The sequence below is a fragment of the Anabrus simplex genome, chromosome 9 (genome assembly GCF_040414725.1).
Source record: "Anabrus simplex isolate iqAnaSimp1 chromosome 9, ASM4041472v1, whole genome shotgun sequence".
NCBI classification, from domain to species: Eukaryota; Metazoa; Arthropoda; class Insecta; order Orthoptera; family Tettigoniidae; genus Anabrus; species Anabrus simplex.
This window is the reverse complement of record NC_090273.1, coordinates 14,220,193-14,234,173: the sequence shown is the minus strand read 5'-3', so window position 1 is coordinate 14,234,173 and position 13,981 is coordinate 14,220,193. Positions and strand designations below refer to the sequence as shown.

Below are 13,981 nucleotides of genomic sequence, written 5' to 3'. Positions count from 1 at the left end.
TGGCCTATTGTATGTCTACAATGATCTGGATAGCAATAGTTACACGAAATTATTATTGTTATCATTATTATTGCCACTCCACCTTACGACAGCACATAGAACAAGAAAGCGATTTCTGTTAGGAATGAGCTACGGCGCTATCAGACACTAATCCAACCAGAGTGCCTGTATGCTTCACAATGCCAAGGATTAACAACCAGAAATTACACTGAAGAAATTGACAAGAAGGAAAGAAAGATTTTTAAAAAATATTCTCGGACCAAAACAACGCGCTGACACATACCGATTAAGCAGTAACAAGGAAGTATATAAAACATGCAGGAGAATTCAGGTACAACACGCAAAGGAAGGGGGAAGGCAACGCTTATGACAAATGGTTTTTCAACACCAAGAAGGATGTGCAAGAAATGAACATCAGATACACACATCTGAGAGGCAGAAAAAGCGAACAAGAAGAAACAAGACTAGACGGCAGAAAACGAAAAAAAAAAATGTAGGCCAGAGAATGAAGGAAAATTGAAGTCATGAACAGTTATTTACGTGGTCCATAGTCGGGCAAAATCGATTATGGATTTATTGCCGTTCCTTCTGATAGGGTCGTCTGGTGCACGTATTTCAGTGGGCTTGGTGGACTGATGTAATAGCAACTTCTGGCTCAGTGAGGAAAGCAACGGGAAACTATCTCACACCTCATTTCCCTTGTACGCGTCTTCAGTGATGCCTCGGACATCTACGACAGTTACTGGCGCGACTGCTGAGGATCGAACCAGCCTTCGGGCTGACTAGTCTACATGCACTTAGTGTTACCGAGTGAGTTGGGCGTGCGGTTAGGGTCGCGCAGCTGTGAGCTTCCATTCGGGAGATAGTGGGTTCGAACCCCACTGCCGGAGGATGGTTGTCCGTTGTTTCCCATTTTCACACCAGCCAAATGATGGAGTTGAACTTTAATAAGGCCAGGGCCACTCCTTTTCCACTGTCACCATAAGACCTGTCTGTGTGGGTGCGGCGTAAAGCAAGTTCTAAATAAACACCCCCACATAGGATTGGCGTCAAGAAGGGCAACCGAAGGTAAAACTGAGCTTCAATCAAATTGATGCCGAGCCTAGATCAGAGGGAAAAGGCAAGGGGAAATAACGAAATGTACAGCATTTCACGACGATTTGCAGTCTTAACTATTGTCTTCGTCCTTTTGGCGGGTTGACCGATTGAAAATTTCCATTTTATTTGAATTTTAAGTACTTGACTTGTTTTCAGTGCTATTTCTTGGCGAGCAGTAGAAAGGTTGATATTAATGTAGGAGGTAGGACGTGTCCACTCGTGTTATTAGAATGTGCTCTTGTCGATATATCAGCGCCATCACTGCAAGACGGTACCACCTCGCGAACATGTGTTGGGGCTACAATTCAACACGGGTCACGACTTTATGGTTATTGAATGCGATGACAGACCGGCCAACTGCACGACATGTTAATACTGCGCTTCGCTTTTACAGCTTATTGATTGAGACATGGCCATCGCCCTAACTTCGACTGACTCTTTCACAGTTAGGGCTGACCATTTGATTTCTATTTCAGAATATCACAACTAGGAACAGAAGAGGTGTTCGGTTCACCCACAGGGAAATGGGTTCTATTCGCTATCAACAAGTCGGGAAGTTTAGAAGGGAGATTTTCCTTCTAGAAGGGACCGTAACCCTGACACCATTCAGCCTACAACAACAGTGAGTATCATGTGTTTAAAATACTATTGCACTCGGCCAGACCAGAAAATATCCGACATCTAAGACTGAAAACTTTGTATGCTCGATTTATGTAATTATACTCGAGAAGCAAAGACTGCATTTCTTTTGACTGCAGTCACCTCTCAATAGGTTCATGGATAATAAGCACAGTATGTCAGACAAATTTTACTTCATTCGGCTATTGGTGGGCATACGAGGTTTTTACACTTTCGAGCTTAAGATTTAAAGGCTGAACTCGAACGGGTTCTCAAATCTGTTCAGTTGGTTCCCAACCATTTTCCAGAGGACACTTGTGTTTGTTCCCAAACTGTTGAAGGTTCACTTGGTTTCCCAGAAAACATTTTCCGTTCCCATTTCTACCTGAGGACTGTCTATAGCCATGGCTGTAGATATGATTAATAACGTTCTTGTACAGTATAAAAATTAATTCACCTGTTTTGAGATAAATAATATACAACATTAAAATGAGGTGAAACATGCGTGGCTCAGGTGGCAGCGTGCCGACCTCTCACCCCTGGGTTCCGTCTTCCAAATCCCGATCACACCATTTGAGATTTGTGCTGGACAAAGCGCAGGTAAGACAGATTTTTCTTTGGGTACTCCGATTTTCCATGTTATCTTTCATTTAAGCAAAACTCTTCAACATTATTTCATCTGCCAGTCAGTAATCATTGCCCCACAGAAATACAAAAGGCTTCGGCAGCCGACACAATTCCTATCCTCGCAGCTAGATGGGGCTGCATTAATTTCATTGCTGATCCGGTCGAATGGCCGGAAACAGGCTATGGATTTTTTATTAAAACGAACTGAAGTGTAAAATTTTGTTTTTAAGTCTTGAATGTTAAACATTTAAAATAAACGTATTGCAAGAAAGAGTATCTCGCTATGCTGCCTTCTTTCAACCTATCAATATACACATAGTCTTCTTGTATATGTTTTTAAAAACCGTTGCTCCTTCACTACTGGTAACTGATATACGGGTCGCATTGAATTATCTCTCGAGGGTATCTGTCAGTGGAAATATATGTATTTAACTGTTAGGCTCTTTGGTATGCCCAAATTAGTTTTGAATAAATAATTTATAAACTACCCGAAGGTGAAAACACATGATAACTGAATTACTCATGAATATGGAAAAACTTAATTAAAATGTTTCGTTCTTGAGAGGACATCATCAGATTCCATCAAAGCATACTTAAAATATATTTAGAAATGCAGAAACTTTTACGTTTACTTCTATTTAAATCCCTAAAACTTGAATTTTGGGACTTATCCTTATGAAGTCCTCCCTGTTCTCCACTTTAACATAGGAATTTTAAATTTTATAGAAACTGATGACGTCCTTTCAAGGACGAAACATGCCATTCTATTTTAATTAAGCTGTTTCTTTTTTCAGGTAGTTTATAAATTTATTATTCACAAGCAGTTTCGGCAGAATGAAGACCTGACATTTATAAATGAACTGAGCCGAAAGTAAAAAGAGATGGCTTTAGATAACACACTTGAAATATAACTCACAGTGTCCCGGAATTTCCCTGGAATATAGGCAAACACCTCTACAATCTGATATGATGATTATTTTCAGTTCTCGGTATAACTATCATTTTCAAGACACAAGATTCAGGGAAACCAAATCGAGTGACATTAAATTAAAAACCCAAATGTAAAGGGAACTAATTCAAGTTCCGGAAGTCCCGTTTCGGAACCAAGGCGAAAATTCCGAAGTTTCAAGAACGACTAATAGTACAATTTGTATTGATGGAATGGTAGCATTTTGAAGGCCACGATATATTTGCTTCAATTATTTTTTTTGCTACTTGGTTTACGTCGCACCGACACAGATAGGTCTTGTGGCGACGATGGGACAGGGAAAGGCTAGGAGTGGGAAGGAAGCGGCCGTGGCCTTAATTAACGTACAGCCCCAGCATTTGCCTAGTGTGAAAATGGGAAACCACGGAAAACCATTTTCAGGGCTGCCGACAGTGGGGTTCGAACCTACTATCTCCCGAATACTGAATACTGGCCGCACTTAAGCGACTGCAGCTATCGAGCTCGGTCTTCAATTATTAATTTTAGTTATTAAGGATTATTTTGTTAAAAATGAAGCCATGTTTTCCAGTGTTGACGTAGTTAAATGTAACAAAGGCTTTTCAGTCTGTCAAACACACAGCAAATACAATGTAAATTAAAACACTATAAACAGATCTGTAAAACACACACTAACGTACAAAGAATGACATGTTTCGTTCTACAAGAACGTCCTCAGATTCTATCCAATCACTTAAAAACAAGCTTGTATATGTACAGTAATGTTTACGTAGCGTAAACTTGTCAATGACAATATACAAGCTTGTTTTTAAGTGATTTGATAGAATCTGAGGATGTTCTTGTAGAACGAAACATGTCATTCTTTGTATGTTAGTGTGTGTTTTACAGATATGTTTATAGTGTTTTAATTTACATTGTATTTGCTGTGTGTTTGACAGACTGAAAAGCCTTTGTTACATTTATTAAGGATTATATACTTTTAACTGATATTAGGGTAAAGCAGGTCACCATAGAGTAAATACATGACGAGTTATGTCTTTTAGCACAACGTTACTTAACGAGGACATGGTAGAGGCCTCCTCGAAGATTTTGCAGAAGAGTGCCTTGAGGCGTCGTCTGGACAAGGGTGTTTCTTACACTCCAGTAACACTACGTCTTGAAGGGTGCTTCTCTGGGCCAGAAATAACATAACACCGGGCATAACATCAAATAAGCAGATAATATTTGCCACTCACATACTTTGTGTCGAAGAAACCTACATGGTCTCTGGTACCAGGGTCGAGAGACCCTGCTATAAATATGACAGTCCAATATACCGTTGCTCATGTGAAAATCGCGATGTGAAAATATTTCTGCTTAGAACTTTGGCCGGTAAGGATCTGTCTTCTAAGGTTCAACATGGTGCGGCAATTATGAGATATGTGTTGTGGGTCAGTATCTATCCAACACATAGCAATTTTTATAGGCGCATCGCCGTATATATATGTAAGTAATACCACTTCCCAACAATGTATAAAAGTCAAATCGTATAGGCCTACCTGCATTACTCAATTATATGTGAAGTGTTCTCAGCAGTTCGGTTCGTTCTTTTCTTCGTCCTTATAATCCTTATAATTTTATTCTCGACGCTACTACGAGAGCGAATCCAAAAGTAAGTTACACTTCCAAGTTACGGCCATTTATGAACCTACACATAGACAACACGGCTATGAGAACATACAAGGTAAGTTAACTTTTGCACAAAGTTCGCAAGAGACTGTTAAGATTATCTGAACGGTCAACCAAATTTTCGATTTCGGATGCGTAGAAATCACCTCGAGCGCTATGTAACCACCTGGAGACAGCTCCTTTCACCTCCTCATCTTTTCGGAATCGTCGTCCTCCGAGATTCTTTTTCAGCCTACCGAACATATGATAATCGCATGGCGCTAAATCTAGACTGTATGGAGGATGCTGCCATACCCCCCACTTGAATCGCTGCAGAACTTCGGACGTTTAGCGGGCCGTGTGAGGTGTTGCGTTATCGTAATATAGGGCGTCTAAAATGTAACTCTGCAGGCCAGAGGAGAGAAAACTTAGGAGCGTCGTGATACCTTCACCTGTCTGGAACACTGATAACCCTCTCGAGGTGAAGGAAATGGCTCTTATACCATCAGAAGTTCAGGGTATGCCGTGCCTTAAGTCGGCAGCGTCTTATTGGGCCAATTTTCTTCCACGACACCATCAACACTGAACGTTACCACGCCGAAAATCAACATTGTGAGATTCAGGAGGGCTGATTGCACCCTCCACAAAGTGTTCAGAAATGTGGAGGACAATTAGAATATCTCCTGTTGAGAAAACTGCTTTGCCATAAGTACCATTTCAAATTTCAAACGCCAAATTTTCTACTGCAGAGTTACTTTTTGGACACCCTATACGAAAAAATAAGGATTATTAATTTGTCTGAAAAAGCAATAACATGCCACCACTCACTGGATCTGGTAAAGTGACCTATATTTTAAGGACGTCCTGAGATGTCAGCTGAGACGCGTTCCCCTGCGCGAGATGCCATCGTCTGGAGTTGATTACCATTTTACAAGGTCGCGACACGAGTAATATGACATGTAGAGTCTCCCCCCTCACAGCGGGGGAGTCAATTTGAATAGCGAGAGACGGGCCAATCTGTCGTGGAGTAGGGGACTGGAGATAGGCAATCTGTCTTACAGGTTCTCCTCCGACTAAAAGAGTAAATATTGGCTCTCGGGCATTTCCCAAATGCATACGCTTAGACTTCACTTCGTCCTGTTCATCAATTCACCCTCTGAAGAAACATCCGTGTGCTTTTCTTTTACAAGCATCGCACTTTTCAATTCTAATTCTGTGTTGTGTTTCAAACTATGAACGTCCAGAATGGTGCTGACAATATCATCATGCGGGGAATTTTTCCGAGGGTTTTCTGTTCATTTCTGGAAGATGATACATACATACATATACACACAGTGGCTTCCTCGGCTTAAAACCGTCCTTGAACATTTGAATTTTCAGTTATTTAATTGGAACATTACACAAGACATAATAACTATTGTTAATTCTACCTTATTATTCTTTATCACATTCAAAGTAACACCTAATAATAATCATAATAGTAGTAGTAGCAATAACGGTACTAATAATTAATATACTTCGGTGACTTCCGACAATTTGTAAGTAATCTTCATAGAGTGTGTTTTTATCACCCTCAGTGAACGTTTCCAGAGATTTGAACAATTTATATTTAATGCATTCATCGGTACGTTCCAGTTTGAGACCTAATACAACAAAGTAACAGGAGACATAATTTAAATACAGCTAAATTTCATTTGAGTAATCAGTCATAAAAATGGACCACTGTATACATACATAAATCCTCCATCCAAACCAAACCAAACCGAATGGCGTAACAGCCCTGAAGAACTATGGCCTACCAAGCGACCACTGGTCAGCCCAAACGCCTGCAGATTAAGAGGAGACATGTGGTCAGCACGACGAATCCTCTCGGCCGTTATTATTAGCCGCCATCTCACCGTCATATACTGTAACTCCTCAATTGTAATCACGTTGACCGAGTGGACTTCCAACTTCCTGCTTTGACCGGGAATTAAACCTGGGGCCTTCGGGTAAGAGACAGGAACTCTACCCCTACACCGCGGGGTAGGCTAGAGTTGTCCAGCAGCCCCTTATAATTCATGAAGATACGCAACACATATAACACTGCTTGTCCTAAAGGTCGATTTTATTCTGTTTGATTCTCAGCAACTGAAACGATCGAAGCTTGCATTGGAAGAGTCACTATAGGCAATCTTAGGGCCGAAATAAAAGGACCATTCCACAAACATGCTGCTTGTTTCGAGGCGATGTAATACAAATCAGTTAATAGGTTTTGCGGTATGATGTGTTGTGGTAGACGAACACTGTAAAATATGAATTAGAAATATGATACAGGAACTAAATGTCTAGGCATTAATAGGGCATTTCCTATGAGCACGGAGTTTCGTTACTGTCTATGAGATCTTAAAAGGGATCCAATGTATTCTTGAAGGTATGCACAGCTTCATTGTACCTACGTACGGGGTAGCGTCTCATCTGAAATGGTAACACAATGTTACCGGAACTCCTTACCACACCACTAAGCTTTTTCATTCATCGATGGGGTACAAGTGTTTGGGTTGTTCACCGTGAGCCCAAAAATATAGTTTTACTAATCCTGTTAAGAAGCACGAATCACTATTTTTAGGTTGTCTAGAGTGTGAGTTGAATGAAAGTAAATTATAAAGGGGCTGGTAGCATAGATCACAACATAAATGTTAAATATGCAAACTTGTTTCTTCACAGCTTTGCTTAGTTAATGTCAGACATTAACGGTCCGGAGGAAGAACTCAAATACTAGCCAACTGAACAAAACACTTTACCTAAAGCCTCATTCTTAGAGTGATTAGGAATTAATTCAAAGAAACGTTATTTCTATAAAATCAATCGAGTCTATTGCCGGCTGGTGTAGCAGTGTTGGAGTCCTAAAGCGCTGTCTCCTCCCCTACCAGTAAATTAAAATAATTGATTTTGTTTAAAGCATCTCGTTGAGAGTTTCTCTCCCCTCTGCTACTATCAGATGCCGATAATGCAGCCTCTTAAGGAGTTGAGAAGGAGCAGACGGTTCGGAGGAGCTCCGTTCCCATGGCCAGTGTGCGGGAGTGTGCCAACTTCGTCGAGTTCAGTGCAGGATGGATAGTTCACTACAACTGTGAGGTAACCCTCAAAAGTTATAGAAACTCTAATATAAAATTATTTATTTATTTATTTATTTATTTATTTATTTATTTATTTATTTATTTATTTATTTATTTTCAATAAATCGCAGAAACTAAGAATTTTTTAAGTTCTGTAAATGCTTTCTCTCATGTTATGTGATTCTGAGAACGACAAGTTCATTATAGTTCTGAGGAAATCTTCAAAATTGCAAAACCTGTGAATATTATTTATTTATTTATTTATTTATTTATTTATTTATTTATTTATTTATTTATTTATTTATTCAAAGAAAGGAATAATTCGAAATTTCTCCGTATGCATTCTCTCATAAAACGCAAATAATTTGCTGCAGACTATTTGCATTCTGAAAGTAGCAATATCCATAATTCCCTCGTCTGTAACACAAATTTAAATCTATATGAATGTATGCGAAATGCGTGCTAATCCCTGGGTCTTTCCAGCTATGGGAAGGCAATAGCTACCTTTCTGTAGAGGTTTTTATGACAATGTTACTTTTTTCACTTCGTCCTCTGAATATGACCAGTGTTCCAAAAATCATACATGTTTTCAGGGTTTCGAAATTAATATTGAGATTATCTGGGGATGATTCTTACCCCAGTCTCCATTTAGTATATTGTTACAGTCGCTGATAAATACTAGTACTAATTAAATAAACAACTAGATGCTGACTAATGACCATTCATGTGTTGGGTGCAGTGGTTCATCTGTATAAACTTTTAGGAGAATATCAATGGCTCGGTAACATTTCGTTACAAGTTAGCTCTTGAGCAATCTACTAAGGAAAATAAGAAATGAGGTGAGACGAAACTGGAATGATAATTACAAGTTTCATGTTTTCTTCTTTACTCTGTCAAAGTTAAACCTTGCACAATACAGGACATATCCACGAATTAATTCGTTCCATTTACGTAAGAATAACGCTGCGGAACGTCAGCGCCTGCAGAATAGATAATGTACTTATCACTGTATATCCTGAGGTTGCAGACTTATCAGGGGTTATTTTTAGCTATTCTAAACACCTACACTTACCTGTCCCGATACCGAGCCGAGCGTGAAGGGTCGCGGTACGTTCTTCCTCCACTTTTACGTCTGGTCGCCACGACGTCTCTGTGTTCTCGATCCACAGTTTGCCTGCAACAAAGGAGACTAGGTTAATAATAATAGGTTCACAAGGACTTGGAAGAAGTCGGGATCCAAAAGGGAGATATGCAGGAAAGAACAACCTTTAGGGAGAAAATAGCGGGAATGAGGGATGCACCAGATGACCTTAACGAAATAAATAAATAAATAAATAAATAAATAAATAAATAAATAAATAAATAAATAAATAAATAAATAAATAAATAAATAAATAAATAAATAAATAATCCGTGGTTTCTCATTTTCAAACCAGGCATGCTGGGACTGTACGTTAATCAAAGCCACGGTCGTTTCCTTCCCAATCATGACCCATTCCCATTCTTGAGACATAAAAACACTGGCAAAAATAAAAAAAATCATAATAATCATATTGCTTTGCCATTTATATTGCCTGCAGTTTTGACGCTGTGTTTTTCACTACCAGGTATCAGAGAAACTGGGTGACGTAGGGTTGAGTTGCAATTAATTTTGTCATGAAAAGACCAAATGTGTCACCAGAGACCAACATCGTACGTTCTGTAGTGTTCTGTCGTCTCTGAAAGCACAATCCTGGAATACAGAGATTGACACTCTTACCACTAATCCATGGACGGAGTATAACATAAGTTCTATGTAACTACACTTAGTAAAATCAAAACAACTGAATAATCTTCGTCTCTAAAAAAACTGACGATGTAGAGCCAGAGGCTGGGAGGAACACATCCTCTCCCCGTCCGTCAAACTCTCATCAATTGTGCGGAGTCACTCTCTGATTATATGTGGGCGATGCAAGTTAGTAATTTAGATCTATCTGTTTAATTAGCCGATTTGTATAAATGAGAAGACACGTGATCAGTCCGTTTAAACGAGAAAACACGCGCATTAAGACGAGGAGTTACGCCACCGGAATATCAACGGCTAATTTACCAATATCATGAAGATGTCGAGTCATCATACAGCAGAAGAAACACAACGGCCGCGGGCCAACTGTTAAAACACGATTCCGTCTTCTACTTTCAGACGTCTGAGAGAATACTAGTCCGATGTAAACCAATGCCCACGAATGTCTTTCTTCAGTTCGAGAATGGAGCCACAATTAGCGCTATGAAGAAACTCTTCAGAAACTGAGGCGCACTATAAAGTCAAAACATCTGGACATGACAGCGAACAGCATTGCCCTTCTGCATGATGATGCCAACTCTGTGAGTAATACGCTTGGGATTTGAGTGGGAAACTCTTCAGCAACCTGCATACAGCCTGGATGTCTCCGCGTGAGCTTTTCACATTTTCGAGGAGCTGAAGACAGACACAGTGAACATCCGTTTGCATTAGACGAAGGTGTGTGTGACTGGGTGCAGATGTAGTTCCGTCGACATCCCTCAGATTTTTCGTCTCACCAGCCAGTGGGATACATATCTGGTTATTGCTTCTGACGTACGATAATTTTTGGCAGGTGAACCGTTTACATTCAGTGCCCCTTATACATTGTGGTAGGCAACAACATGAACGGGGTATATAAGCGTTAGAGAGTTGGTCATACTGACGAAATGAAAATTCACAGCCTGTTTCGACTCATTTGACCGGGTAAGGAATGGAATGAATGAAGCTGCAAGGGTAGGAACTGTGCCGGCTGCCGAAGCTTGTCGCACTCCTCTGGGGCACCGATTAAGGACTGACAGGTGAAATGAAATTATATTGGAGAGTGTTGCTGGAATGAAAGATGACAGGGAACACAGAAAGGGTACCGCTTCCGCTATGTCCAGCAGAAATCTCACGTGGAGTGACCGCGGTTTGAACCACGGAACCCATCGGTGAGTGGTCAGCGCGCTGCCGCCTGACCTACGAATACTCTACGTTGATCATACAGATAAATAGTTGGACATCTCGCGCCCCTGTCATTTCATCAGCGGCTGATCTTAGCCAATCAGATCGCTTCGCGGGTGATTTCAAAAGGACTCTAAGTCTGCATGTGGCGTAAGGCCAGCTTGAAAGCTCCAATCGAAGAAAGTACTTGATGAGGGCAGGGATTTGAACACGGACCTCCGAACTGACAAGACCGCGCTACGGTGACACCTGGGCTCCCATGCCGATTCACGACCACTGTATAATATTGTTTTCAAAGATCTGCGAGTTCGTAACTGGACCACGTAAGCTCAGCTAATTATTTCTTTTTCTTTTGGCTGTTTTTTTAACGTCGCAGTAACTGCGATGATGAGATAGTACAGGCCTGGGAGGGGGAGGGAACAATAATACGTATCAGATTTTTAAGCTCTTTGTGCCTGATATTTGCAACGAGGAGAATAAAAACACTGCGGATGATCTGCGCATATGAAACGATGTCCATGATGGTTAGTCTTGGTGATGGTGGTCATCTTAGGGGACAGTTTAAACGCCCCCCCCTCTCACCGAGCTCGATAGCTGCAGTCACTTAAGTGCGGCCAGTATCCAGTAATCGGGAGATAGCGGGTTCGAGCCCCACTGTCGGCAGCCATAAAGATGGTTTTCCGTGGTTTCCCATTTTTACACCAGGCAAATGCTGGGCTGTACCTTAATTAAGGTCACGGACACTTCCTTCCAATTCCTAGGCCTTTCCTATCCCATCGTCGTCATAACACCTATCTGTTTCGGTGCGATGTAAAGCAAATAGCAAAAAATAAAAAAAATAAACCCGCCCTCTCTTTCAACGTGAGGCATAAGAGGCGAATAGACTAAGCAGAATAAAGGATTTGTTCATTGATAGAAAATGAGACGTAGAGAAGAGTGCTAGATTAAATTTATAACGCGATATGAAGGCAAAGGTTACATTTTGGAGGCGCATAATTCATCTAAGGCAATCCCTATTGATTTAAGAAAGAGATTTGCAATGTGATTTGTGTGGAGTGTAGGGTCATGTGGAGCTGAAACATGGACATTAAGAAACAAAAACTACTTGGAAAGTTTTGAAATATGGTTGTGGAGAAGAATGGAAACAGTGAAGTGGACAGATAAATTGAGAAATGATGAGGGGCAAAGAAAAGTACGAGAGAAGAGACACCTGATGAAAACGATAAAGAAGAGGAAATATCCTGGTTGGGTCACATACTACTGTACGAAGAAATTGTCTTCAACAGAGGGTAATGGAGGGAAAATGAGATGGAAGAAAAGGAAGATGAAGAAGAAGGTTTGGAATGTTAACAGATGTCAAACAATGGAGAAGCTACGAACAACTGAAGCAAGATGCTCAGGACAGAGAATCATGGAGGATGTCCAGTTGATGCCTGTCTTAAGACAGATACACAGAAGAAGGAGAAGGCCTACATCGTGTGGCAGACTGAGCCAGCTGCAGTACGCGAAAAGGAAACTATATGGTCAGGCGCGGTGGAGATGTTCTCGTACCACAGCTGGTGCTACTGTGCCCGCTGCCCGATATTCCCGTCCAATCTCGTCCCAAATGTTCTCAATGGGTGAGAGATCTGGAAAATTTACCGGCCAAAGAAGGATGAATATATCACGAAATCACACCAAAGATACCTTTGTTGTGTGAGGCCGGGAATTATCCTGCTGGAAAATGAAGTTGTTGGGCAACACCAAGAACACACAGAAACAGACTTTCGTAGACCTTCTTAAATACTACTCGCCGTAATCTGCAGCTATTCGTCCCTGGTAGAAGTTCAAATGTTTTGGTGATACACAAGTCGTAATGCTAGCCACTGGTGGACATAGGCTGCAGTGACGTATCTCTAGATGGTACACAGTGACGCCAGTGAAGCGCTTACAGCATGTCACCTGCCTGCTGTTGGTCCTCCGGGATAGGGTCCTACGTGCGTCCAATACCGACGCACAGTACAGTCTCTTAGACTGACGATGTGACCTTTCTGAAACTCATATAGCTGTCTAATGTGTCGTCTGGGTATCCTGCGTGTTCACTCTGCGGCTCGCACTACTACTGAGGTGTTGGGGCGTGTACGTTCCCCAGTGGCACTTCATTCTCAGCATTAAATGCGAATACGATACTATTTGGCAACCTTCGTTGTACTCCCGCGATTCGTAGATGGTGTGCATTTTTGTTGCAATTGGTTGTATAATAATAATAATAATAATAATAATAATAATAATAATAATAATAATAATAATAATAATAATAATAATAAGAAGAAGAAGAAGAAGAAGAAGAAGAAGAAGAAGAAAATCTCCATTATTGTACATCGAACAGTAAAACAAGCATAACATTCAACAGACAGATTTTTAGATTTTGCACAACTTTTGTGAGGCTCCGTGGCTCAGGTGGCAGCGCGCCGCCCTCTCACCGCTGGGTTCCGTGGTTCAAATCACCGTCACTCCATGTGAGACTTGTGCCGGACAAAGCGGAGGCGGGACAGGTTTTTCTCCGTGTACTCCGGTTTTCCCTGCCATCTTTTATTCCAGCAACACTCTCCATTATCATTTCATTCCATCTGTCAGTCATTAATCATTGCCCCAGAGAAGTGCGACAGGCTTCGGCAGCCGGCACAATTCCTATCTTCGTCACTAGATGGGGCTTTATTCATTCCATTCCTGACCCGGTCGAATGACTGGAAACAGGCTGTGAATTTTCATTTTTCATAACTTTTTCCATATAAATATTTGTGACAGAATTATTAACGGACAAATGTGTCGCATCTAACTCAACCAGCCGAAGTTGACAATGAAGAGGAACGTATATATTTGCCTACTGTGCCATATTACAAGAAAACTACCACCTGGAGTATATTCAGGTGCCAGGGACACAATTCCTGAAAAAGAAAAGGATGGTGGCCATCAAGAGAT

At 40.9% G+C, this 13,981-nt stretch overlaps 1 protein-coding gene across 1 annotated transcript in view; it reads right to left on the bottom strand.

Moving 5' to 3' along the window:
* LOC136881320 (protein nubbin) overlaps window positions 1-13,981 on the bottom strand; it is a 394,577-nt gene that overhangs the window by 121,123 nt on the left and 259,473 nt on the right. The window contains exon 4 of the mRNA XM_067154133.2: window positions 9,107-9,208. Coding sequence (XP_067010234.2) covers window positions 9,107-9,208 — 102 coding nt within the window. The remainder of the gene's footprint in view (window positions 1-9,106; window positions 9,209-13,981) is intronic.